This window comes from Heterocephalus glaber, unplaced genomic scaffold (assembly GCF_053883595.1).
Source record: "Heterocephalus glaber isolate CG9 unplaced genomic scaffold, H.glaber_assembly_v1.0 deba00001571, whole genome shotgun sequence".
NCBI classification, from domain to species: Eukaryota; Metazoa; Chordata; class Mammalia; order Rodentia; family Bathyergidae; genus Heterocephalus; species Heterocephalus glaber.
The window spans coordinates 9,097,300-9,117,917 of NW_028258356.1; the positions used below are offsets into that span (position 1 = coordinate 9,097,300).

Here is a 20,618-nt window from a genome sequence, read left to right on the forward strand (position 1 = left end):
ATTGATTCTAGAACTTTTCATACAAAGTTACTAAACAATTAGCAAAGCATGGTAAGCCATCCTTATAATCCCAACATTCTGGGAGACTGAAGCAGAAGTGTACCAAGTTCAAGTCCAGCCTAGGCCACTTAGTGAATCAGCCAAGACTCTGCCTCAAAACAAAAAGGGAGGTAGGGTAGGGATTTATCAATGTGAGGGTCCTGAGTCCAATCTCCAGTACCACCCCCTCCCCCCCCAAAAAAGGTCAGGAGTTTCAAGTTCTAAGGAAACTTTATTTTTTAGTGTCTACATGTATTATTTGCTTATTTTTTGCTAAAATATTTGTTTTATAAAAAATAAAGATGTTTTCTGTAATTTCCTTGGCTTTTGTAGCTCTTGGTTATAAGATAAAGACTTGCCTTTCAGCATTATTTGTCCTAAGTTTTAGCATCATGCCTCCACCACAGATTTTAAAATTATGCCCTGTGTTTATTTTTCTCTGGTCTTCCATATGACAGAGCCTCTGTGAAGAATCCCTTTTCTTCCCTTTCCATGTTCAGGTTTCATTATGTTCCCAGTTTTAATTCTATTTAAGAGCACATTTTTTAAATTTTATTTTTATTAGTACATATTTACAGTGCGTAACTATTTCATTCGTCATGGAGAGTTGTTACACATACATAACACATCGTATTTTATGTCTCCTTTCCCATCCACTTCCTTCTCCCCCTTCCCAATTTGCAAAAGATCTGTCTTTGCCTTCATTACTTTTCTTACTGCTGAGACAAAATACCCAACACCCAAAGTTAAAGGAGAAAAGATTTATTTAGCTCATAGTTTGTAAGGTTTCAGTCCATAATAGGCTGGCTCCAAGGCAGGGTGGCATGGCAGACAGTTGTAGCAGTAGAGAAACAGTTCTCAGTGGGCAGAAGGTAGTAGAACAACAAGGCAGGACCCCAGCTCTTTCTCTCCTTTATATCTTCTTCAGGCTACTCAGGGTGGGTCGCACTCACACCCTTAATCCTTGCGCCCTTGAGCCTCAAATTGCATCATGAATCAGACCCAGTGTTATGCACTCTAGATCCAGCCACCTCTAAAAAAGCCCCACCTATGACCATATGACGCTGTTTGGGGACATCTAAACACAACCCCTAACAAGCTTCCCTTGACCCCCAAAGACTCATGGGTATCCTTTATACAAAAGGCATTTAGTCCATCTCCAAGAGTTGTCAAAATCCTGTTTCAGCATTGCTGAAAAGTTCAAGCCCAAATTCTCCTCTGAGATTGCAAACTCTTAGCTGCAAGCCCCTGTACAAATGAAAAGAAAGTTAAACACTTCCAACATTCAATGGAAAAAGATAGATATTTCTACTCCCAAGTTAAACAGGGGGATAGCAAGGAATGGGAATAAAGCAAGACCAAAATCCACCAGGGAAAACATGAAATCCCATAGTTCTACTTCCAGCATCCCCAGAAATCTGTGGCAAGGTGGGAACTCCAAAAGGCTTAGGTGGCTGTGCCCCAGTGGCACTTCTGGTTTTTGTAATTCCCATGGCTTCCTTGTTTTGGCTGGCTTTGCTCACTCCTTGCAGCTTTCCTTGGATGGTCCACATCCCTGGCTTCTCCAACCTTCTGGAGTCTTCACTGCACCTTGGCTTCAGGCTCAGAGCTTCACACACAGCCATCTCAGGGTCACACTGCCTGGCCTCCCAGGCCTTCTTCTGAAAGCTGGGTAGAAGCCTTCCTGACCCCCAAAACTCTTGCATTCTGTATGTGCCTAAAACCAACACCAAGTGGATGGCACCAAGGCCTACTGCCAGCTGGAGTAGTAGCCAGGCTTTCTTCTCTTTTGGTTATAGGGGTCCAATGCCTATGAACAAAATCTTGAGAAACAACTTCCCTTGGCCACTGCCATTCTGGAACTTGGTGCCCTAGGGCTCTTTTCTCAAAGCCAAATCTTGCACTTTTGCAATTTTGAGGGTTCAAAGGGTAGAGTCCTTCTGCTTCTTGTGATCCCCTCAGGCCATATTTTCTGTTGTCTTCTTCTAAAATACTTGGCTTGTTTTGCTAGTCTTTTCAGCAACCATTTTCTCCCCTGTTTCATCTTTGCAGGACACAACTTTACTGGAGCTTCCTTTCTCGCCAAACTCACAAAGTTTTAAATCATTCTCCTGGAATCTTTGCTCTTGATTCTCAACATAAATCTGGCTAAAAGTCCCCAACATAGCCATGCCACTGCCCCAATATTAGACTGCCTTGAAATTTCTTCTGCCAGATTAATTAGTAGGTACCCATAATCTCAGTCTCAGACAAAGTCTCTGTACATGAGCAAGATGCAGACAAAGTCTCTGTACATGAGCAAGATGCAAACAAACTTTCTGCCAAGCTGTAACACGCATCATCTTGAGTCCAACAGTAAAAGCCTGGTCTTTACCAGCAGGATTTCTATCAGCCCTCTGGCCTTTTGAGCTCACCAGAATCTCCTATCAAGTGCAGCCTGAGGCATTCTAGTTCTACTTTTTTAGCCAACATCTCAAACCTTTTTATAACTCTTCTCTTTCCCACAACCCAGTTTCAAAGGTTCATAAGCCACATGTTCAGGTTTAGTCACAGCAATGATCCCACTTGTCTGGTACCAAATTATGTCTTAGTTGTTGAGACAAAATACCCGACACCCAAAGTTAAAGAGGGAAAGGTTTATTTAGCTCACAGTTTTCAGAAGTTTCAGTCCATAATAGGCTGGCTCCAAGGCAGGGTGGCATGGCACAAAGGGATAGTAGTAGAGAAACAGTTCTTGGTGGGCAGAAGGTAGGGTTTCTATCCTTTATATCTTCTCCAGGCTACTTGGGGCAGGTCACACTCACACCCTTAATCCAAGTGCCCTTGAGCCTACCATTGCACCATGAATCAACTCTCGTGTCACGCATTCTACACCCAACCACCTCTGAAAAAGCCCCACCTATGATCACATAAGGCTTTGAGGGAGGGGGGAGTGGCATCTAAACACAAGCCATAGCAGTCTCCTTGTTTCCTATCTTTGATTTTGCTCTTTGATTTATTTAAACTTTGGGTTTCTAATATAAGAGAACACATGTGATATTTAAGTTTGTATTTTTTATTTATTTCATTTCACATTATGATCTCAAGATGCATCCATTTTCCTCCAAATGACTAAAATTTATCCTTTCTCATAGCAGAGTAGTACTCCATTACGTGTAGACACCACATTATGTGTATGTTTTATATTCATTTTTCTTCCTCTATTCTCATTTCAAATTTTTCCTTTTTTGTGTTATCTCATATCATAGTCTACCTTGAAATAAACTTACTAATAAATCTGTATCAGTCACTTATAAAACTAAAATATCCTCATGCTTATTTCTTGCTCATGATTATATTACATTAGATTACATTAATAGGTAAAAATTTGTAACATTTATTTTTGTAAAAATTTTGAACAGTTTTAGTTTTTTTAAATGATCTGTTGTTGAAGAGTAACCTCTACCCTGTGTCAAATTGCCAGTCTTGCAGCTTACAATCCAGTTCTTAGTTCTATATTGTAATTTGTGTGTTCTAACTACATTTTCTGCCTATGTTCTCTAATATAAACACATTTCAAGAGTCTTAAATGAGAAATGACAGTCCAAACAAAATATCATACACAGGAAGGCATTTGCAATTATTTCATAAAATGATGCCAAAATATTGTCACATATAGTATCTCATATGACAAATTCAATAAAATCTTCTAATAGAAAGAAGTTTTTATACAGTTCCTCTATAAATCGGTCCAGGTGGCTTCCTTTTACATAGACAGGCAGGATTATTTTCAAAATGATACAAGAAGCAGAGAGAGAGAGAGAGAAAACTCAAACTGATTTGCAAAACGTTCCCTCAGTCCTCATCTCAGAGAGAGTCTTGCTTTGTCACAAGTGACTAGTCCATGATTTTGAAAGAGTGAATCATCTTCCTTTGAAACAAGAGATAAGTGGGGGAAAGAGCTGTTTAAAAATTACTTAACAACTATTTCCTTTTGAGCTATGACTTCTTCAACTGGAATGTAATCCAGAATAGCTTCCCTTTGTATCCCACATTTGTCCTAAGCATTTTTATTGTCTCTCTCTTGCCTCACCCATCATCCTTCTTCCCTCTCTCCATTCAACAGATTTACACTGACTGGGCCAACCACTATCTAGCAAAATCAGGCCACAAGCGGCTGATCAAGGATTTGCAACAGGACATTGCAGATGGAGTGCTACTAGCAGACATCATCCAGATCATTGGTAAGACCTGCCTTCGCAGAGCAAGCATCAGAGCCTCTGCTCCTGACCCCTTTGGTAAATTACAATTTAAGCTGAATGCATACTGAATTGTTCCATGAATCGTGGAGATTAATGTGGCTCTCCCCGATTTAATTAAACATGTTTACATGAGGTTGTTTGAAAAAGGCCATTTGGCCATGCTTTTAAATAACTGGAACTGTATCTTTACATACACTGAATTGTCAAAAATGAATGCTTCATTAAACCATATGTCCCCCATGTGTGCATTTCATTAGCTGGAACAATTCATATAGTCTGTGATTCCTTGAAATTATATCCTGATCCAGCAGGGACAATTGTGAAAGGTTTCATGTCAGCAGTCATTTGGCATAACCTAAAGAATTAGCAGCAACTTCCTTCTCCATTCACTTTTTTTTTTTTTTTCTTTTTTGCTTGATCTGTGCAGATAGAACTGGCGGCTGCTAACAAGTGTGTTCTCTCATACATGGCTTGTGAGATTGAGCAAATGTAGCAGCAGCATTTTCTCTCTTTTTTTTAGCCTTTTTTTTTTATGTGTTTCACTTCATTGCTTAAGCATGTTATTCTTTTTTTCTCTCTTTTATTTTATTTCTTGGCTTTAGCAAATGAAAAAGTTGAAGATATCAATGGATGTCCTAGAAGTCATTCTCAGATGGTAAGAATCATATTTATTTTCAATATATAATGCTTATCATCATTTCCAGAATTAACTACAGTTGTAAATGGATTAGAAAATTTTCTGCATGCCTTCCTGCTTAAGAAGCCATTTGATCCAATTGTTTCATGTATATTTCTATGGGTACAATATACACATGTGATAGTATCAATTCAGTTGAATAAGTATGATTCCTATGTAACATATTTAAAGGGTCTTTTTTTTTTTTAGATCTTTGAATTTTTTGTTGTTTTGATGTGTTGGATAATTTAATTCTAATGCTGATCTGTATGGCCATAAATCTCATTTCCAATTTTTAGTGGTGCCTTTTTATGTGAACAACTGTTTTGAAGAAAAGAACTTGCCATATGCATTTAAAAAATATATGAATAATGTTTTCTTTGTTCCTAACAAGTCCAATGTAAGCACATGGACTCTTCAACATTTTGGAAATAGTTCTAAAGGCACTCGCTCTAAGTATGCTAAGCAGTGAGTGACTTTCAGATGACTCATGGCTTTACCAGAAAGCCCTCATTTGGGAGGTCTGTCCCTTGTAGGCTATATCTTATCTTTATCAACTAGTAAAGCTTAAAATCTTATCACAAAAATATACTTATAAACTACTTAGATAAAAATCACTCTTTTAATTAATAGCCACAACTTTAATTATATAGGACAGACAACCTGAAACACAAAATACCTTAACTGAAGTTAAATCAAGCAAATATAACCATGAATGATAGCCAAAACCCACAAAATGAAGCAAATTTAATCATAAATCTTAGCCAAAATCCACAAGATGAGACTTCCCCAAACTTTTTATCACAGTATAAGCATCTTGAATGTACTTAATGAAATCTTGTCACAATCTTGGAAGAATGAAGAAACTTATTCACTTCTTAAAGTTGCTGACCTGCTTTTTTTAATGTCAGAAAACTGAAATCCAAAATAATGAAAAAATTATTTTTGAAGAATGATTAATTAGGATGTCTGTGTTTTTCAAATAAGCACTCCAAAGGCCTATTAAAATGTCATGAACTCTGTAGCTGTTGTGAAAAAACAAAACTTTATGAAAGACAGTTTCTCTATAAAATACTTCTGTTTTAAGGAAAATTCCTGATCCAATTACCCTGGGCATAAACATTACTGTGTGGAAATTAATTACAGTTGTTTTCTAAAGTTTTACTGAGAGCAAGCTGTAGTGAAATGTGCTCAGACCCTGCTTACACTAATAGCTGAGAAGTTGAAAAAACATGTAACCTCTGTGAGCCTTGGCTTTCTCACCCGAAAATTAAACCTTAATTTGTATGTTGTAATCAGATGTGTATATAGCATTCTTTATTAATTAAGCTGATATACAAATGGAGAGCAGCCTTGTTATAGAAAAACAGCATTGTTTCTAAAGAACACATACGTGGATTAATGCTTGTTAAAATATTCTTTAGGGCTTTATATTGTAAAGCTCTATGGAACCTGAGATCATATATTTTAACACTATTGATTTTGCTTTCATTATTTTAGCCTTAAGGAGCTATTGGATGCTATAAAATATTTTTAGTTGTGAGACCCTCTCCTTCTATCATTCCAATTGGATTCTGATATCAGAAAATCTAATAAACAGGCAAGCTTATACTCAATGACAGTAAAAATACAAAATACATACATAAAAAAACAGTCTCCAAAGCTCGTAACTGTACAAAGATACAGTCCTTAAATATTTACTTGAAACATCTGTATCTAGAGATCCTACAAATCTAATTTTGTGATGCCTCTTATTCCCTATTATCTCCAACATACAAGTAATTGGTGCTAGGCACGTTATCTTCATATTCCTGCTTGTGATAAAAAAAAAACCCCTAAAACAAAAGACCGAAGCCAAAGAAATGCAAATGCTATGAAAAAAGTGGCTCTTTTTACAGAAAAAAAAAAATTACAGTAGTTGAAATCACATTGAAATTTGAGTAATAACTTGGATCTTTTTTTTTTCTGATGTGGTTGAACTGAAATTGGCATGACCACAATGTTGATTCAGAAGAATGCTTATGAAGCAAATGTAACTTTTTGGTTGAATTATTTTTGCCTCTATTCTTAAGAATTTACATTGACTCTATAAAATCAATAAATACAAATTCCAAACTGTAACAGAGAGAAGAAAGTAGAGGAAAGAGAATTATGATAGCATGCCCAGGGTTATGAATTTCATATATCCACTCCAAACATGATGTTGTCTTTTGCCTTATTGCATAACATCAGCAGGTTTTGTATTAGTTACAAATACTATGCCTGCTCTTAGAATTCTTTTCACCATGAGTTTTTCCTCAGTCTTTCCTTTTTGTTTCTCTTTGTGTTGTATAACAAAAAGTAAGGTAGTAGATCTGTAATGTTTTCTAATCACAGATTCTGTTTTTATTTAAATTTCAAGCTTCATGACCTTTACTGAGTAATCTTTAAGCTTTTAATAATAGAGGTTTTCTTTTGAAGCACAAATATATAATATATTGGTAAATTCTAAGAAAAGCTGGGTAATTCACTTTTAGCCAATGTTTATGAAACACCAAGTACCAGATATTTATTCCTGAATAAACTGCATATGACGGTCACTGGTGCAAATTTAAACAAATAGCAGCATCAGAGTTGTACAGGAAAGAATCAAAGGACTGAGAGAGGAGTGGACTTGGTGTGTTTTCAAAACAGACAGATAATCTGTGTAGTTTGAGCAGAGTGAACGGTGTTTTATGAGGAAGACTGAGACTGGTAATAATATAAGTACCATGTAAGTATGGATCCTATAGCATCCAATGTCACCCGGGGAAACTGGAAGATTTTTAATTTGGGCTGTGGCATGATCTGATATAAATATTTTTAAAAATCACCCTATATGGTTCCAGAGGGTTGCAGATTGATAGTGTCTAATTGAATGTGGGCGACACCGAGTATACCCTTTGGCCTAAATGAATAAGTGATTACCATTTATTATTGCTAAGTACTGTTGTGGGAGAAAAAGACATAAAGATGGAAGAAAATGATGCATTCATATTTTGACATGAGAGTTTGTTTCTCATAAAGTAGGAGGTAACTTCAGATAATTGAGATAAATTTCTAAAAGTCAGATAAAGATATTAGTTAGACTTTACCTAGTACATGGTAGTTGTTGAAGCCACAGTCAAGGATGAAGTTTTGTAGGAGGTCTGTGTAAAATTAACAGTATAAAAATCCGAGGCAATTCTGGGAATATATGATCTGGTAGACAGAAGTGTAAGAGTCAGAAACGGAAAGTGATGGTAAGAGAATGAGCCCATTATTACAAGAGTGGATCACATATGTGTATTGTTAATCCTCAGGGTAAATATAAATATTGCAGGTGAAGCCATGGCATATGCACTCAGCCAGAGGAATAGGGCAAGTGAGATGAATTAAATTTGGCAGATGCTGTCAAATACTACTTAGCCAACTAGACAGTAGGGTGGAATGAGGAAGTAAGTTCTGGCAATTGACACTGATGTAAAGATTTCTGTCCAACAGTCATTTCTTTTTTTTTTTTTTTTTTTTTTGGTATTGGGCATCAAACTTGGTACCTTGCACTAGCAAGGCAGGCGGCGGAACCACTGAGCTAAATCCCCGGCCCCAACAATCATTTTTTAACAAGTAAAGAAAAGTGTGGATGCCCACTGAGTCTTGAATCATTTCCCTAGGAATGCCCAGCTAAAAAGAAGAAAAATGGAGTTCAAGAGAAAGGCAGTGTTGAGGACAGTTTTTTCAAGGGAGGAAGTTACAGAGTAGGGATTAGTAGAGGCAGAGAGGAGAATCCAGAAGAGTGGAAAGTAAGTGATGATGTCGTGGGTCCTGAAGGCAGTGGGAGAGAAGAATATCTTGAAGCCCAAGTGACAAATTCACTGTTGGGGAAACACTGGACACATTTTCTTTTGCATCTTGGCACAATGAATATGAGTGGTTGAAAATGCAGTATTTGAAGTAGATCAAACAGAAAGTAAAGGTATTCAAACTAATGTGACAGTGACTTCAGAATTTCGGATAATACTAGCTTGGCATTTTTCATGTAATTTTCTTTTTTGTTTTATTAGTACATGTTTGGAATTCATGGAGTTTACAATCATCTTCGGTAGTGCTTGCATGTACATACCATGGCTTGTTTCTAGTTTTTTTTAACCCCCTTCCCTCTCCCTCCGTCCTTCCTCCTCAAATTCCCCTGTCCTATTTTTTATTCTTGTTATTATTAATCTTAGCTCATATTATGGCACATGATATTTACATTAATTGAAGTTTTTAAGATCCCGTGTGTGGCATATCTTTATTCTACTTATTTCCTCTTCCCCTCTTCCTCCTCCTTCACCCTTTTTCTCTTGAGCCATGTTCCTATTGTAAGAGACCCATCTCCTAGTCCCCTTCTATCCATCCTTTTTTATTCTCTTTGTTCTTTGCTTCACTCAAATGAGAGATACCATATGGTATTTAAGGTTGTGTCTCTGGTTTATTTTACTCAACATTATATTTTCCAAGTGCATTCATTTTCTACACGTCTCAAATGTGTCATTCTTTATAGCAGAATAGTATTCCATTATATATAGATACCACATTTTCTTTATCTAATCTTCTGTTGATGGGTATACAGGCTGTTTCCAGGATTTAACTATTAGGAGTTGTGCTGCTATGAACATTGGTATGCATGTATCACTATAGTATGATATCTTCAGCTTTTGGGGGAAGATACTTAGCAAGGGGATCACTGGGTCATATTTTATGTAATTTTTAATGGTTTCTTCATAATAAAAATTTAATGCATATATTATAGGTATACATTATAGTACTTTACAATGGATAAATAAAATCCATAGTTATAAATGTTTCTTTCTTTCTTTTTTTAAACAGAAACCAAGATTTTATTTTGGTCAATAATCACCAACTTTCACAAGACAAGTCCTAAGTAATTCCATGTATTATTGATTTATACTATGCAGTTTCCCATGCTAAATGGGGTCATGATTATAGCTGTTTTATGGTCAAGATGGCCAATTGGTAGGACTTGTTTTGGACAATTTCCAAATGAAAAATAATTGCTTTGTTACAAGATACAGCAATCTTTGTTCTGAAAGGGTACACATTCAAGCAATTAAGCATATCCAAATATAAATGTTTCTTTGAAGGAGTGTTCTTTTATATATAAATCTATGTCAAACATAGTCTGTTATATACTTAAGAAAAAATGAACTTGTCCTTTCAGCAATATATTAATTCCATTATTGAAATATACTTGTTTACACTTACCCTGTTTCAAAGTCATAGTTATGCTTTATTAATGAGGTTTTGATTTATCACAGCTTAAAAACAACTTCGTTTGTGAGCTTATTGAACACTACATTTACCCTCATTCAGAGAGGAAGTTACTGATCTGGATGGCACCTGTTAAGTAATTTCTAGGTGGGTGTTAACAAGATTCAAAATATATGCTACATGCCATAACTGTGGTGAGCTTACATAAGGAAATAAATTAGTAAACTATAAATACCAGGAATGTCCTGAATGCCCAGCAGAACAAAAATAGCCAAAACATACTCAACATGTATTTGAAATGCAGAGACACAAGTGTAAGGTTCTTAGACAAAAATGTTAGACATGTAGAGGAAAATCTGTTTTGATAATTTTTTCTCTACTTAAAAGTAGGCCATTATATTTAAGGATCCTTTCAAATGCACAGAAGAATTAGAACATTTGACTATGTGAAGTAGTTGCAAAGCATGAATTAGATTATATGACATAGAGTGCTCATAGCTTATTTTTCCTCTTTCTCAGCTACTTCCTGTACGTTAACCTAGTAGCTCAAATGTTTTACCACCACACCTTTCAATTTTAGTTTTGAACATTTCATACATGTTATTGTGTAAACTTTGCTGCTATAAAGATTTGGGGAATATTCAATCTTCTTATTCTTTTTTTAATCCTAAAGATGGAAAAGTAGGTTTTGGTCTTCCCTCCCTGTCTGATTCCACATCCCACAGAGTTGTGGCTTCAAGAATAAATTCTGTTATGGGTTTCACAGACATCTTTATCCCATTTCTAGAGTTACAATTTTCTGGAAAGTGAAACTGTTTTTGATAGAAAAAGTATCCATACTTTTATCAGTGTTCTGTCCTTTAAAGTTTTAATTCTTTCAGCCACTGCATGTAGTTGCTATACTTTTAAAGGATCTTTTTCAGTAAGATAAGAAGATAAGCTTTTTAACCAAAAAGAGAAGAGATGAAATATTGGAATGTTCTTAAACATTTAATACAATCTTATAAATGGCACACTATAGAGTTCCATCACTGTGACTCACATGAGTGGAATATTGCTAAGTTTGTCCTTTCATATGATCCCCTTCCATTTTAAAAACTTTTCATCTTTTGGAATGGCTAGAAAGAAATAGCTTAATGAAGACAGATGCTTTGCTACAAATATAACTCTGATATCTAAAGAAATACTAGATGACAATTGGTGCTTTGGAGTTTCTTTAATGATTTCATTATTTTTATTGGAGCTTTTTTTTTTTTTTTTTTTTTGGTACCGGGGATCGAACTCGGGTCCTTGAGCTTGCGCAGCAGGCGGCGAAACCATTGAGCTAAATCCCCGGCCCTGATTTCATTATTTTTATGTAGACGCAAAATTTGGAGTATTAGATAATATATATTAAGTTATTAGAATACATGATGATTTTTAAAACTGAATTTGTTTCTAGAAATTGTTTTGTTACACTAGTAAAGTTCAAAGTAAGTAGGTGAAATACCATGGAGGCGTTAAGAGCCAGTGTGTTGCGTTGTTGAAAGGACAATTGTCAGTGGAATTCTAACTCCCAACTACATGATCCAGGAAAAAGAACTTGTAAATATCCAGGGCCCCTGTTCACTTCTGCAGTGAGGAAATTAAACTCATGACCTCTGAAATCCATTGGAATACTTATTTGCTGGATTGATTCTGAAAAATTACCAAAGATTATGATTTCCCTTTCAATATCTTATCTTAAAATATACTTTATCATCTTAATGGATTTTTAAAACTATTTTTATCATAAGATAATAAAGACATTTCCTAAAATATGTTGTCTAATTCACAAAGAAAGAGAACTTAACAACATGAAAATCATTTTTATGGAAATTATTTGGTCTAGCAATTAGAAATTAGATAAAAATTGAAAATACAAGAATACTTTAATACCTTTGTGTCATATATAAGTTTGCATCAATATTTAAGTTGGTTTATGTAATTAATATGATAAATAGAAAATGAAACTAAGGAATTTAATTTGGTTTGGATTCTTGGTATTTTTCTTTTTTGGAGAGAAGATATGAAATTTTTCATTTTATGATAAATTAATAAAATTTATATATGTATATATAACAAATGTGATATATAGTTAATATTTTACTATACATCTTAATATTGATTACTTCCTTAAACTTTTTCATTAACTTTGAATGCTATAAATTGTTTTCTCCTGATTGGTCAGTTTCTCATTAAACACAAGATACAATCATACCTAGTACCAGAAGATATACTTTATTATAATCCTTTTATAATTTTAGATTTATTTTACCTTCAGCAATCTAGTATTTTTAGAAGAACTTCTTCTTCTCTCTTCTTCAGTTATCCCCCAAAATTTAACAAAAACTTGTCACATATGATCAATGCTAAAAAGTAAAATGAGCTGGGGATGTAACTGAGTGCAAAGGTCCTGAGTTCAATTCCAAGTACAACAAAACATTATTATAGAAGGAAGAACAATGTGGCAGGAAGAATAAGTTTGGTCCCATATTATCAGATTTGTGTTTGAATTCTGGCTCTCTTCTTTAATGATGTACATTTATAAAAACTGATGCTATCTCTTTTGGATTGCTACAGTTGGCAGAGTTGTGGTGAAAACTAAAAGATGAATAACATGCTTGCTAACAATTGTATGTAAAGTCCTTTCCTGTACTAGGTTATTGACTGGGGGTGGAGAAAATTAAGAAGTAGTTTCCATTCTTGAAATGCAGTTTAAGGCTTATTACATTGCAGCTTCTTCATGCAGCGCATTGTGAAGTTAGAACACTGTGGCTAATTTTACAAAGAAATAAACTGAAAGAGAATTTTTACAAATCAGAGTGTATTGCAGATTGTGTGGGTAAATTCTGATTTCTTAAGTTTTCATTACCTATAATTGGATAATAAAATAGATTTTTTTATTGTTTTTGTTGTTGTTGTTTATTTTTTTTAGTACCAGGGATTGAACTCGGGTCCTTGCGATTTCAAGGCAGGTGGCGAAAACACTGAGCTAAATCCCTGGCCCTAAAATAGATTTTTTTATATGTCAATAAATCTATGTACTGTGTGGTCACATAAAATGAGTGTCTTCAATGTAATACTGATCTTTATTTCCCTTTGATTAAAACACACCATTAGACTTCTAAGATTTAGAATGAATCCAAGACCCTTAGGATTTGGAGGGTGCTCCTCATTAACACCTATTTTTCTCTTTGGCTTGTTTCCTATCACCATTTCTCTCCAGATTTCAAGATTCTTGTTCCTGGAACCTATTCTGCCTGATATATCATCCTATGTAGGTTCTTCAATGATTTAAAGGTTATACCCTTTAGAGTGTATTCATACTGGTAAACAGTTGGAAACTATGAAGAAATATTTAAGTGAGATTTAATTTTCAATATTCCTGGCTATTCTGAACTTGCAGGTTCCTCAACCTATGGTTTTTCTCTACCATGACCAACTCAGATTTAGCTTCTTTCTTGGGTTCAGCTTTCCCATTGCTGGCACAACATGCCTGATAAAATATACAACTTAAAGAAGGAGAGGCTTACTTTGGCTCACACTTTCAGAAGTTTTACCCCATGGTCATCTGGCTCCAAGAAAGAAACATCATGGCAGAAGCATGTGGTGGAGCAAAGCTATTCCCTTCCTAATGGTGTGAGGCAGAGCACAAGGGAAGAGTTCCAGTGAGAGAGATATCTTCCAAAGGCATGTTCCCAGTGACCCACCCCCTCCAGCCAGGCCTCACTTCCTAACAACACATTCAGTTATAAACCATCAGTGGATGAATCCCAGGATCTAATCAACTCTTCAGGAATTTCTTAATCCAGTCAAGTTGATAGTTGAGACTAACCAGCACAACCTCATTCCACATTCCTGCATTTATCTAACTATTCCTAGCCTCTCAGGGAGTAAGTCAGGCTTCTTCTCTTTAAGCAGCAAAACCTGGAGGTTAAGAAAATGGGCTCTGTGTGTTCTTAAGAATATCCATTCAGTTCTTGAACACTTTATCATTGTAATATGCTAGAGGAATGGCAACTTTAGAAGTAGACGTCTTTGTAACTATGTCAAATAGATCTAAGTTACTAATAACTTTCTTTCTTGGTCCTTTTGGTCTCTAATTAGAAAGAATCTCTTCTGTGTTCTTTAGGATTCTATTTCTCTAATTATAACATTCATCACATTAAATTTTGATTATATTTCTGAGTGGTAGATCTATGTTTCTGAGGACTTCGAAATTTCTCAGTGAATAAATAATCATTAAATGAATGAACAAAACTAAACATCCTACAAATCTTAATCAAAGCAAAATGACTACTGCAGAGTACTTTAAGTCTCCAGACAAATTTATCTTTGGTTGCAATCTTTGGCTAAAATCTATATAATTATTAAAATTCTAAGTTAGGATGGAATTTTGATAAAACTGAGCTATCTTTTCTAATTTTGGTTGAGATGATATTTATTAATTAATTTATGTAATCTCACTAGTAGTATAAATTTATCATGAAAAACAAGAACTATAATTAATGGAAAATAGCACAAAAAGCAATACATGTTCCAAGAGAGCCAAAGTTCAGATTGGTTTTCCTGCCTCTAGACATTCTGTGTGTGATTCACCACAACAGTGTTTAGTACTTCAGACCTAACCTACCCAGGATGCATTTCTTCCAGAGAAAAACAATTTTGTAAGGTATTATCCATGATATCCGTTTTATGGTTATTTACCTTTTTATAATGCAACAGTTTTTCAGTCTGATGAGTAACACAGCCTTTTCAATCCCATGTTCAATCCAGTCTGTAAGTTTAACTACAGTCTGTAAGTTTAACTGCCTGATATATTCTCTAACATTTTCACGCAGTTTTCTTTGCGGTTGCTATGGTTGGTAGGCGCTGCTTCTCTATCTGATACTTGTCTAACCTTATCAAAATCTGACTTAGCTCTCATCTAAATGACACTTTTGTTATGCTTTCTCCAGATCTGTAATGAAAATTGATGATTCTCTTTTGGAATTTATTATATGATTCCCTGTGTTATAGTGATTTGTGAATCTCTTCTGTCTCCTCGGCTATTTTATAAGCTTACAAGGGCAAAGACCTTGTAATTCATTCTTATATCCCTTCACCATCCAGCAAAGCTCTTTGCCCATAATAAACAATAATGAGTAAATGAATCACTCAATGTTAAGTACTCTGTCATGATTTAGATTTAATCAAAATTTCTTACGGTTGATAATTATCATATCTAGTTATTTAGTACCTACATGTAGTTTTTATTAAATATCCATAAGAAAATGCAAAAGAAAACTGTGAATAGACAGATCTAACTTGGTCAGTATTGTGAAATATGCCTCCAATTATTTCCTAAAACAGGTTATATACATTTTGTAGTAAAAATACTAAAAGCCTCCCTTAAAACATGCAGCTTAAAATGTGTGAGTTCAATAAAGAACTATGCTGTTTTTGGAATAGTTCTGTTTACATCAAAAATCCTGAGGTTTAAGAAAACAGGAAGGTATAAATATCTGATGACTGTCTTGAGTCTTCATAAGGAAGAAAAATAATATGAGCCCTTCCTTTACTCACCTGAAACCTAGTTTGTGATTTGGCCATTAGACATGCTTATATTTATCAAATTCATAAGAGTCAAGCTAAACATCTATAAAATTAGAAAATCAAAGACATTCATGTTTTGAAAAATAAGCTCCTATTTTTCATAGGTGTAGTTGAAATTATTGTGAATGTCAATGCTCTTTAGAATGCATGGGGATAGCAGTTCTGTCTTGAGAATAAAGTTTAATAAATGTTCAATGAATAAATGGCTTAATTTTATAGAAAAAAATTAAAAGGTAGTACTCCAAGATGGTGATAATAATTATACAAGGGGTATCTGCCCAGATACAAAAATATGGACCAGCTTCTATTGCATGTGTTTAGTATCAATAAAGAAAACATATATAGCAGTTTATTTTCAGATTTATTCAGTTTTTAATGTTTTCCAATAATATTATGCATTTGATAGAATCCAAAAAGCCTCAAGGCTCAGTATAACTGTATATTTTTATAGTTTAAAAATATTTACTGGGCTTAAAACTTAGAAACTGTATTTTCATTTTACCATCAGTAATTTCATATTTAGCCATAATTAAATGTAACATGAAAAAGAGGGAAAGTTGGTCTTCCATGTCAATAAAAGGTAAGCCACAAGTAGAAGAAAGGATTCAAGAAATTGTGACTAACACTATAATAAATATGAGATTGGGATTGACTTTCCATGAAAGTAAAAGTATTGGGATTGACTTTCCATAAGCTACAGATATGACTATTTCATGTTTCAGATGAGAAGCATAGTGCACCCAGAACTCAGAATGAATTTCTTTGTATTACTGCCAAAAGGAGAGAGAGAGAGAGAGAGAGAGAGAGAGAGAGAGAGAGAGAGAGAGAGAGAGAGAGAGAGGAAGTGTACACACTTCAGGAAAAGAAAAAGTTATATAGATACTTTAATACTTCATTAAGACTTTATGAGATTAATACAAGTTACCTTTGGCCTTTACAATTACAAGAGGTTCTCAAAGTGGCGGCCATTAGCTTCCCGACATCAATACAGTGAACTACTGCTTGGGTAACTTTGGTCATTGAGATTGCTGCACGTGTATTTTCAATTTCTTCTCTAAGGGCTGGTGGTGTAGTGGGTTTTCTGCTATACAACATCCTCTAGGGTTGTCTAGTCTAAGTGTTTTCAATCAGCATAGGGTTCTTTTACTGAATTCAACTTGTGAACTGGTAAAGTGCAGCTCTGCTATCAGTCCGGATTTCACCAAATGAAACCAGGTAATGCTGGATGCCAATAGTTGATATAGCCAGAGTCAGAGTAGTATAATTTTCGTTGTGAAGGTCTTTCACTTCCTTGGTTAAATTAATTCCTAAATATTTCATTTTTTGGATGCTATTTTGAAAGGTGTTAATTCCCTAATTTCTTATTTTCTGAATTTGTTATTGGTGTATAGAATGTTATTAATCTTTATGTGTAGAATTTGTATCCTGCTACACTACTGAATTTGGTTATTAATTTTAGAAGTTGTTGGGGTCTTCTCTATAAATGATCATGTCATCTGGAAATAATGACAATGAAACTATCCATATCCTTTTTATTTCTTTTGCTTATTGCACTAGCTAATGTTTCAAGAACTATATTGAACAAGAATTGTGATAGTGGACATCCTTGTCTTACTCATCATTTTAGAGGGAAAGCTTTCATTTTCTCATCATTTAGTATGATGTTGGCCATTGGTTTGTCATAGATGGCTTTTATCAGATTGAGATAAAGACCTTCCATTTTTATCATGAATCTATGTTGGATTTTGACAAGGCTTTTTCTGCATCTATTGAGATGATTATGTGTTTGTTTGTGTTTGTTTGTTGGTACTGGGGATCGAACTCAGCACCTTACACTTGCGAGGCAGGCAGCAGAACCACTGAGCTAAATCCTCGGCCCAATTATGTGATTTTTAATCCTTGCTTCTGTTTCTGTGGTGTATTGCATTCATTGATTTGAATACTTTGAATCATCCCTGCATCCCTGGAATGAATTTCACTTGGTCACAGTGTATAATCTTTTTCATGATTTCCTGGATTTTCTTTGTCAGTATTTTATTAAGGGTTTTTATATCTATATTCATTAAAGAGATTGCTTGTAGTTCTGTTTTTTGGTTGGGTCCTTTTCTGGTTTTAGAATCAAGTAATGCTGGATTCTAGGCATGACTTTAAGAGTACTGTTTCTATTTTGATTGCATTAAAGCCTTGAGGAATATTGCATTAGATCTTCTCTAAGGCTCTTGTAGAATTTGGCAGTGAATCCTTCAAAACTTGGGCTTTTCTTAGTTGATTGCTACTTTATTACTTCTTCAATTTCATTGACTGATATTGGATTATTTGGAATTTTTATATCTTCTTGGTTCAGATTTAGTATTTCATTTGTATCTAGGGAAATTTATCCATTTCTTCTGAATTTTCCATTTTATTAGAGTGTAGATTCTCAAATTAGTTACCAATGGTCTGGATTTCTGCAAAATCCATTATTATTTCATCCTTTTCCTATCTAATTGTATGTATTTGGGTCTTTTTTTCCCCTTGTTTTAGTAAGATTGGCTAAAAATTTGTCTATTTTGTGTAATCTTTCAAAAAAACAAATTTTACTGGGTATTTAGCTCAGTGGTTCCACCTCCTGCCTTGCAAGCACAAGGACCCGACTTCAATCCTCAGTACCAAAAAACAAACAAACAAAAAACTAACTTTTGTTTTATTTTTAAATGTTTATATTTATGTATTGTAAGTAGTTATTAATAAACAAAATATAAAGCTGTTCAATTAAAAAATAACATAACAAAAATTGTTAGCGCATAACCATGGTCAATATCATGATCTTAAAAGAAAATATTTTCATTTGCTAATCTATCTCTCAGTTTATTTCCCAATAATACTATACCTCTTTTTGCATAAAAATTTTAAGTATTGACAAAGTATCTCACATTCTGTGTAATTTTGAACAATTTCTTCCTAATTCACAATATTTATTATTTTTTTGTCCTTATTTTCACTTCAGTTTGTCATACCAAAGAGGCAATGCGATATTTACACATGTGTGTTCAATTAATTTCACTTCACTTAAGAGTATGTTCTCAAGGTAGATTCTTTTAACTAGGAATGTCTCAAGTTTATCCTTCTTTATGACTGAACAGTATTCAGTCATATAAAAAAAAACCCCACATCTTTTTTATCCATTCATCAGTTGATGGGCATTTGAGTTGTTTTCAAAATTTAGGTATTACAAAGTGTGCCACTATAAACAGGTATGCATATATGCCTGTGGTATGATGCTTTTAATTCTTTTAGAAAGATATCCAGAAGGGAATAGCTGGATCAAATGGGACCTCTAATCTTAGTTTTTAAAGGAATCTCCACACTGATTTCCACAACAGTTGCATCAGTCCACACTCCCACCAACAGTGGAGAAGGATTCTTTTTTCCCACTGCCCTGCCTGCCTTTCTTGTTGGTTGATTTCTTGATAATAGCCATTCTTTCTGGAGTGAGATAGAACCTCAGCATTGTTGTAATTTGCATCTCTCAAATGACCAGTGATGTTGAACATTTTTTCATGTATTTATTTGCCATTTCTAGTTCTTCATTTGAGAAGTGTGTATTTATCTCACATGCCCATTTCTGGATTGGGTCTTTAAATTTGGGGGGAGGCTGATTCCTTTCCAATTCTTTGTATGTTCCAGATATTAGTGCTTTGTCTCGGGAACTGCTGGATAAAATTTTTTCCCACTCTGTCAGTTGTCTCTTCACTCTGTTGGTGATTTCTTTTGCAGTGCAACAGCTTTTTAACAAGATGTGGTCCCAGTTGTTAATTCTTTGTAGTATTTCCTGTGCAGTCTGGACTTTGCTCATGAAGTCTTTGCTACTCCTATGTTCTCCAGTATTCTACCTATTCTCTCTTCCAGTGGATTTGGTGTTTCTGTTTTAATATTTAGATCCTTGATCCATTTTTATTCTAGTTTAGTGCATGGTGAGAGACATTGGTCTAGTTTTAGTCTTTGACATGTAGAAAGTCAGTGTTTCTAGTACCTTTTATTAAAGAGGCTGCCTTTCTTCCAGTGAACATGTTTGGTCCCTTTGTCAAAGATGAGGTGGCTGAGTGTGTTTGAGGTTCTTTCTTCATCTTCTAGTCTGTTCCAGTGATATTCAGGTCTGCTTTTTTGACAGTACCAATCTTTTTGATGATTTCCTGCATTCTGTTTCCTGTATCTTATTGAGGATTTTTGCATCTATGTTCATTAGGGAGATTGGCCTATAGTTCTCTTTTTTGATTGGATCTTTCTCTGATTTGGTATCAGGGTAATACTTGAATCCAGGAATGATTTTGGAAGTATTGCTTCCCTTTCAATTTCCTTGAAGAGTTTGAAGAGTAGTGACATTAGATCTTCTCTAAATTTCTTGTAGAATTCAGCAGTGAAACTGTAAGGATGTGGGCTTTTCTTTCTTGGTAGGTTTTTAATTACATTTTCAATTTCATTGACTGATATTGGGTTATTTAGAATTTTTACATATTCATGATTCAGCTTTGATAATTCCTATGTATCTAGGAATCTGTCCATTTCTTCTGTGTTTTCCATCTTATTAGAGTGCAGGTTCTGAAAGTAAATAATAATGATTTTCTGAATTTCTACAGGATTCATTATGATTTTACCCTTTTCATGCCTAATTGCATGAATTTGAGTCTTTTATTTCTTTTTTGTTTTATAAGGTTGGCTAAGGGTTTATGAATTGTATTTAATCTTTCAAAGAATCAACTTTTCAATTCATTGATTCTTTGTATTATTTTCTTAGTCTC

General features: G+C 34.5%; 1 protein-coding gene across 9 annotated transcripts in view; it reads left to right on the plus strand.

Moving 5' to 3' along the window:
* Positions 1 to 20,618, plus strand: part of Nav3 (neuron navigator 3) — an 813,909-nt gene that overhangs the window by 566,006 nt on the left and 227,285 nt on the right. For all 9 annotated transcript variants that reach the window (XM_013072315.3, XM_013072311.3, XM_087192477.1 and 6 more), the window contains 2 exons: positions 4,145 to 4,262; positions 4,883 to 4,935. In XM_013072315.3, coding sequence (XP_012927769.1) covers positions 4,145 to 4,262; positions 4,883 to 4,935 — 171 coding nt within the window. The remainder of the gene's footprint in view (positions 1 to 4,144; positions 4,263 to 4,882; positions 4,936 to 20,618) is intronic.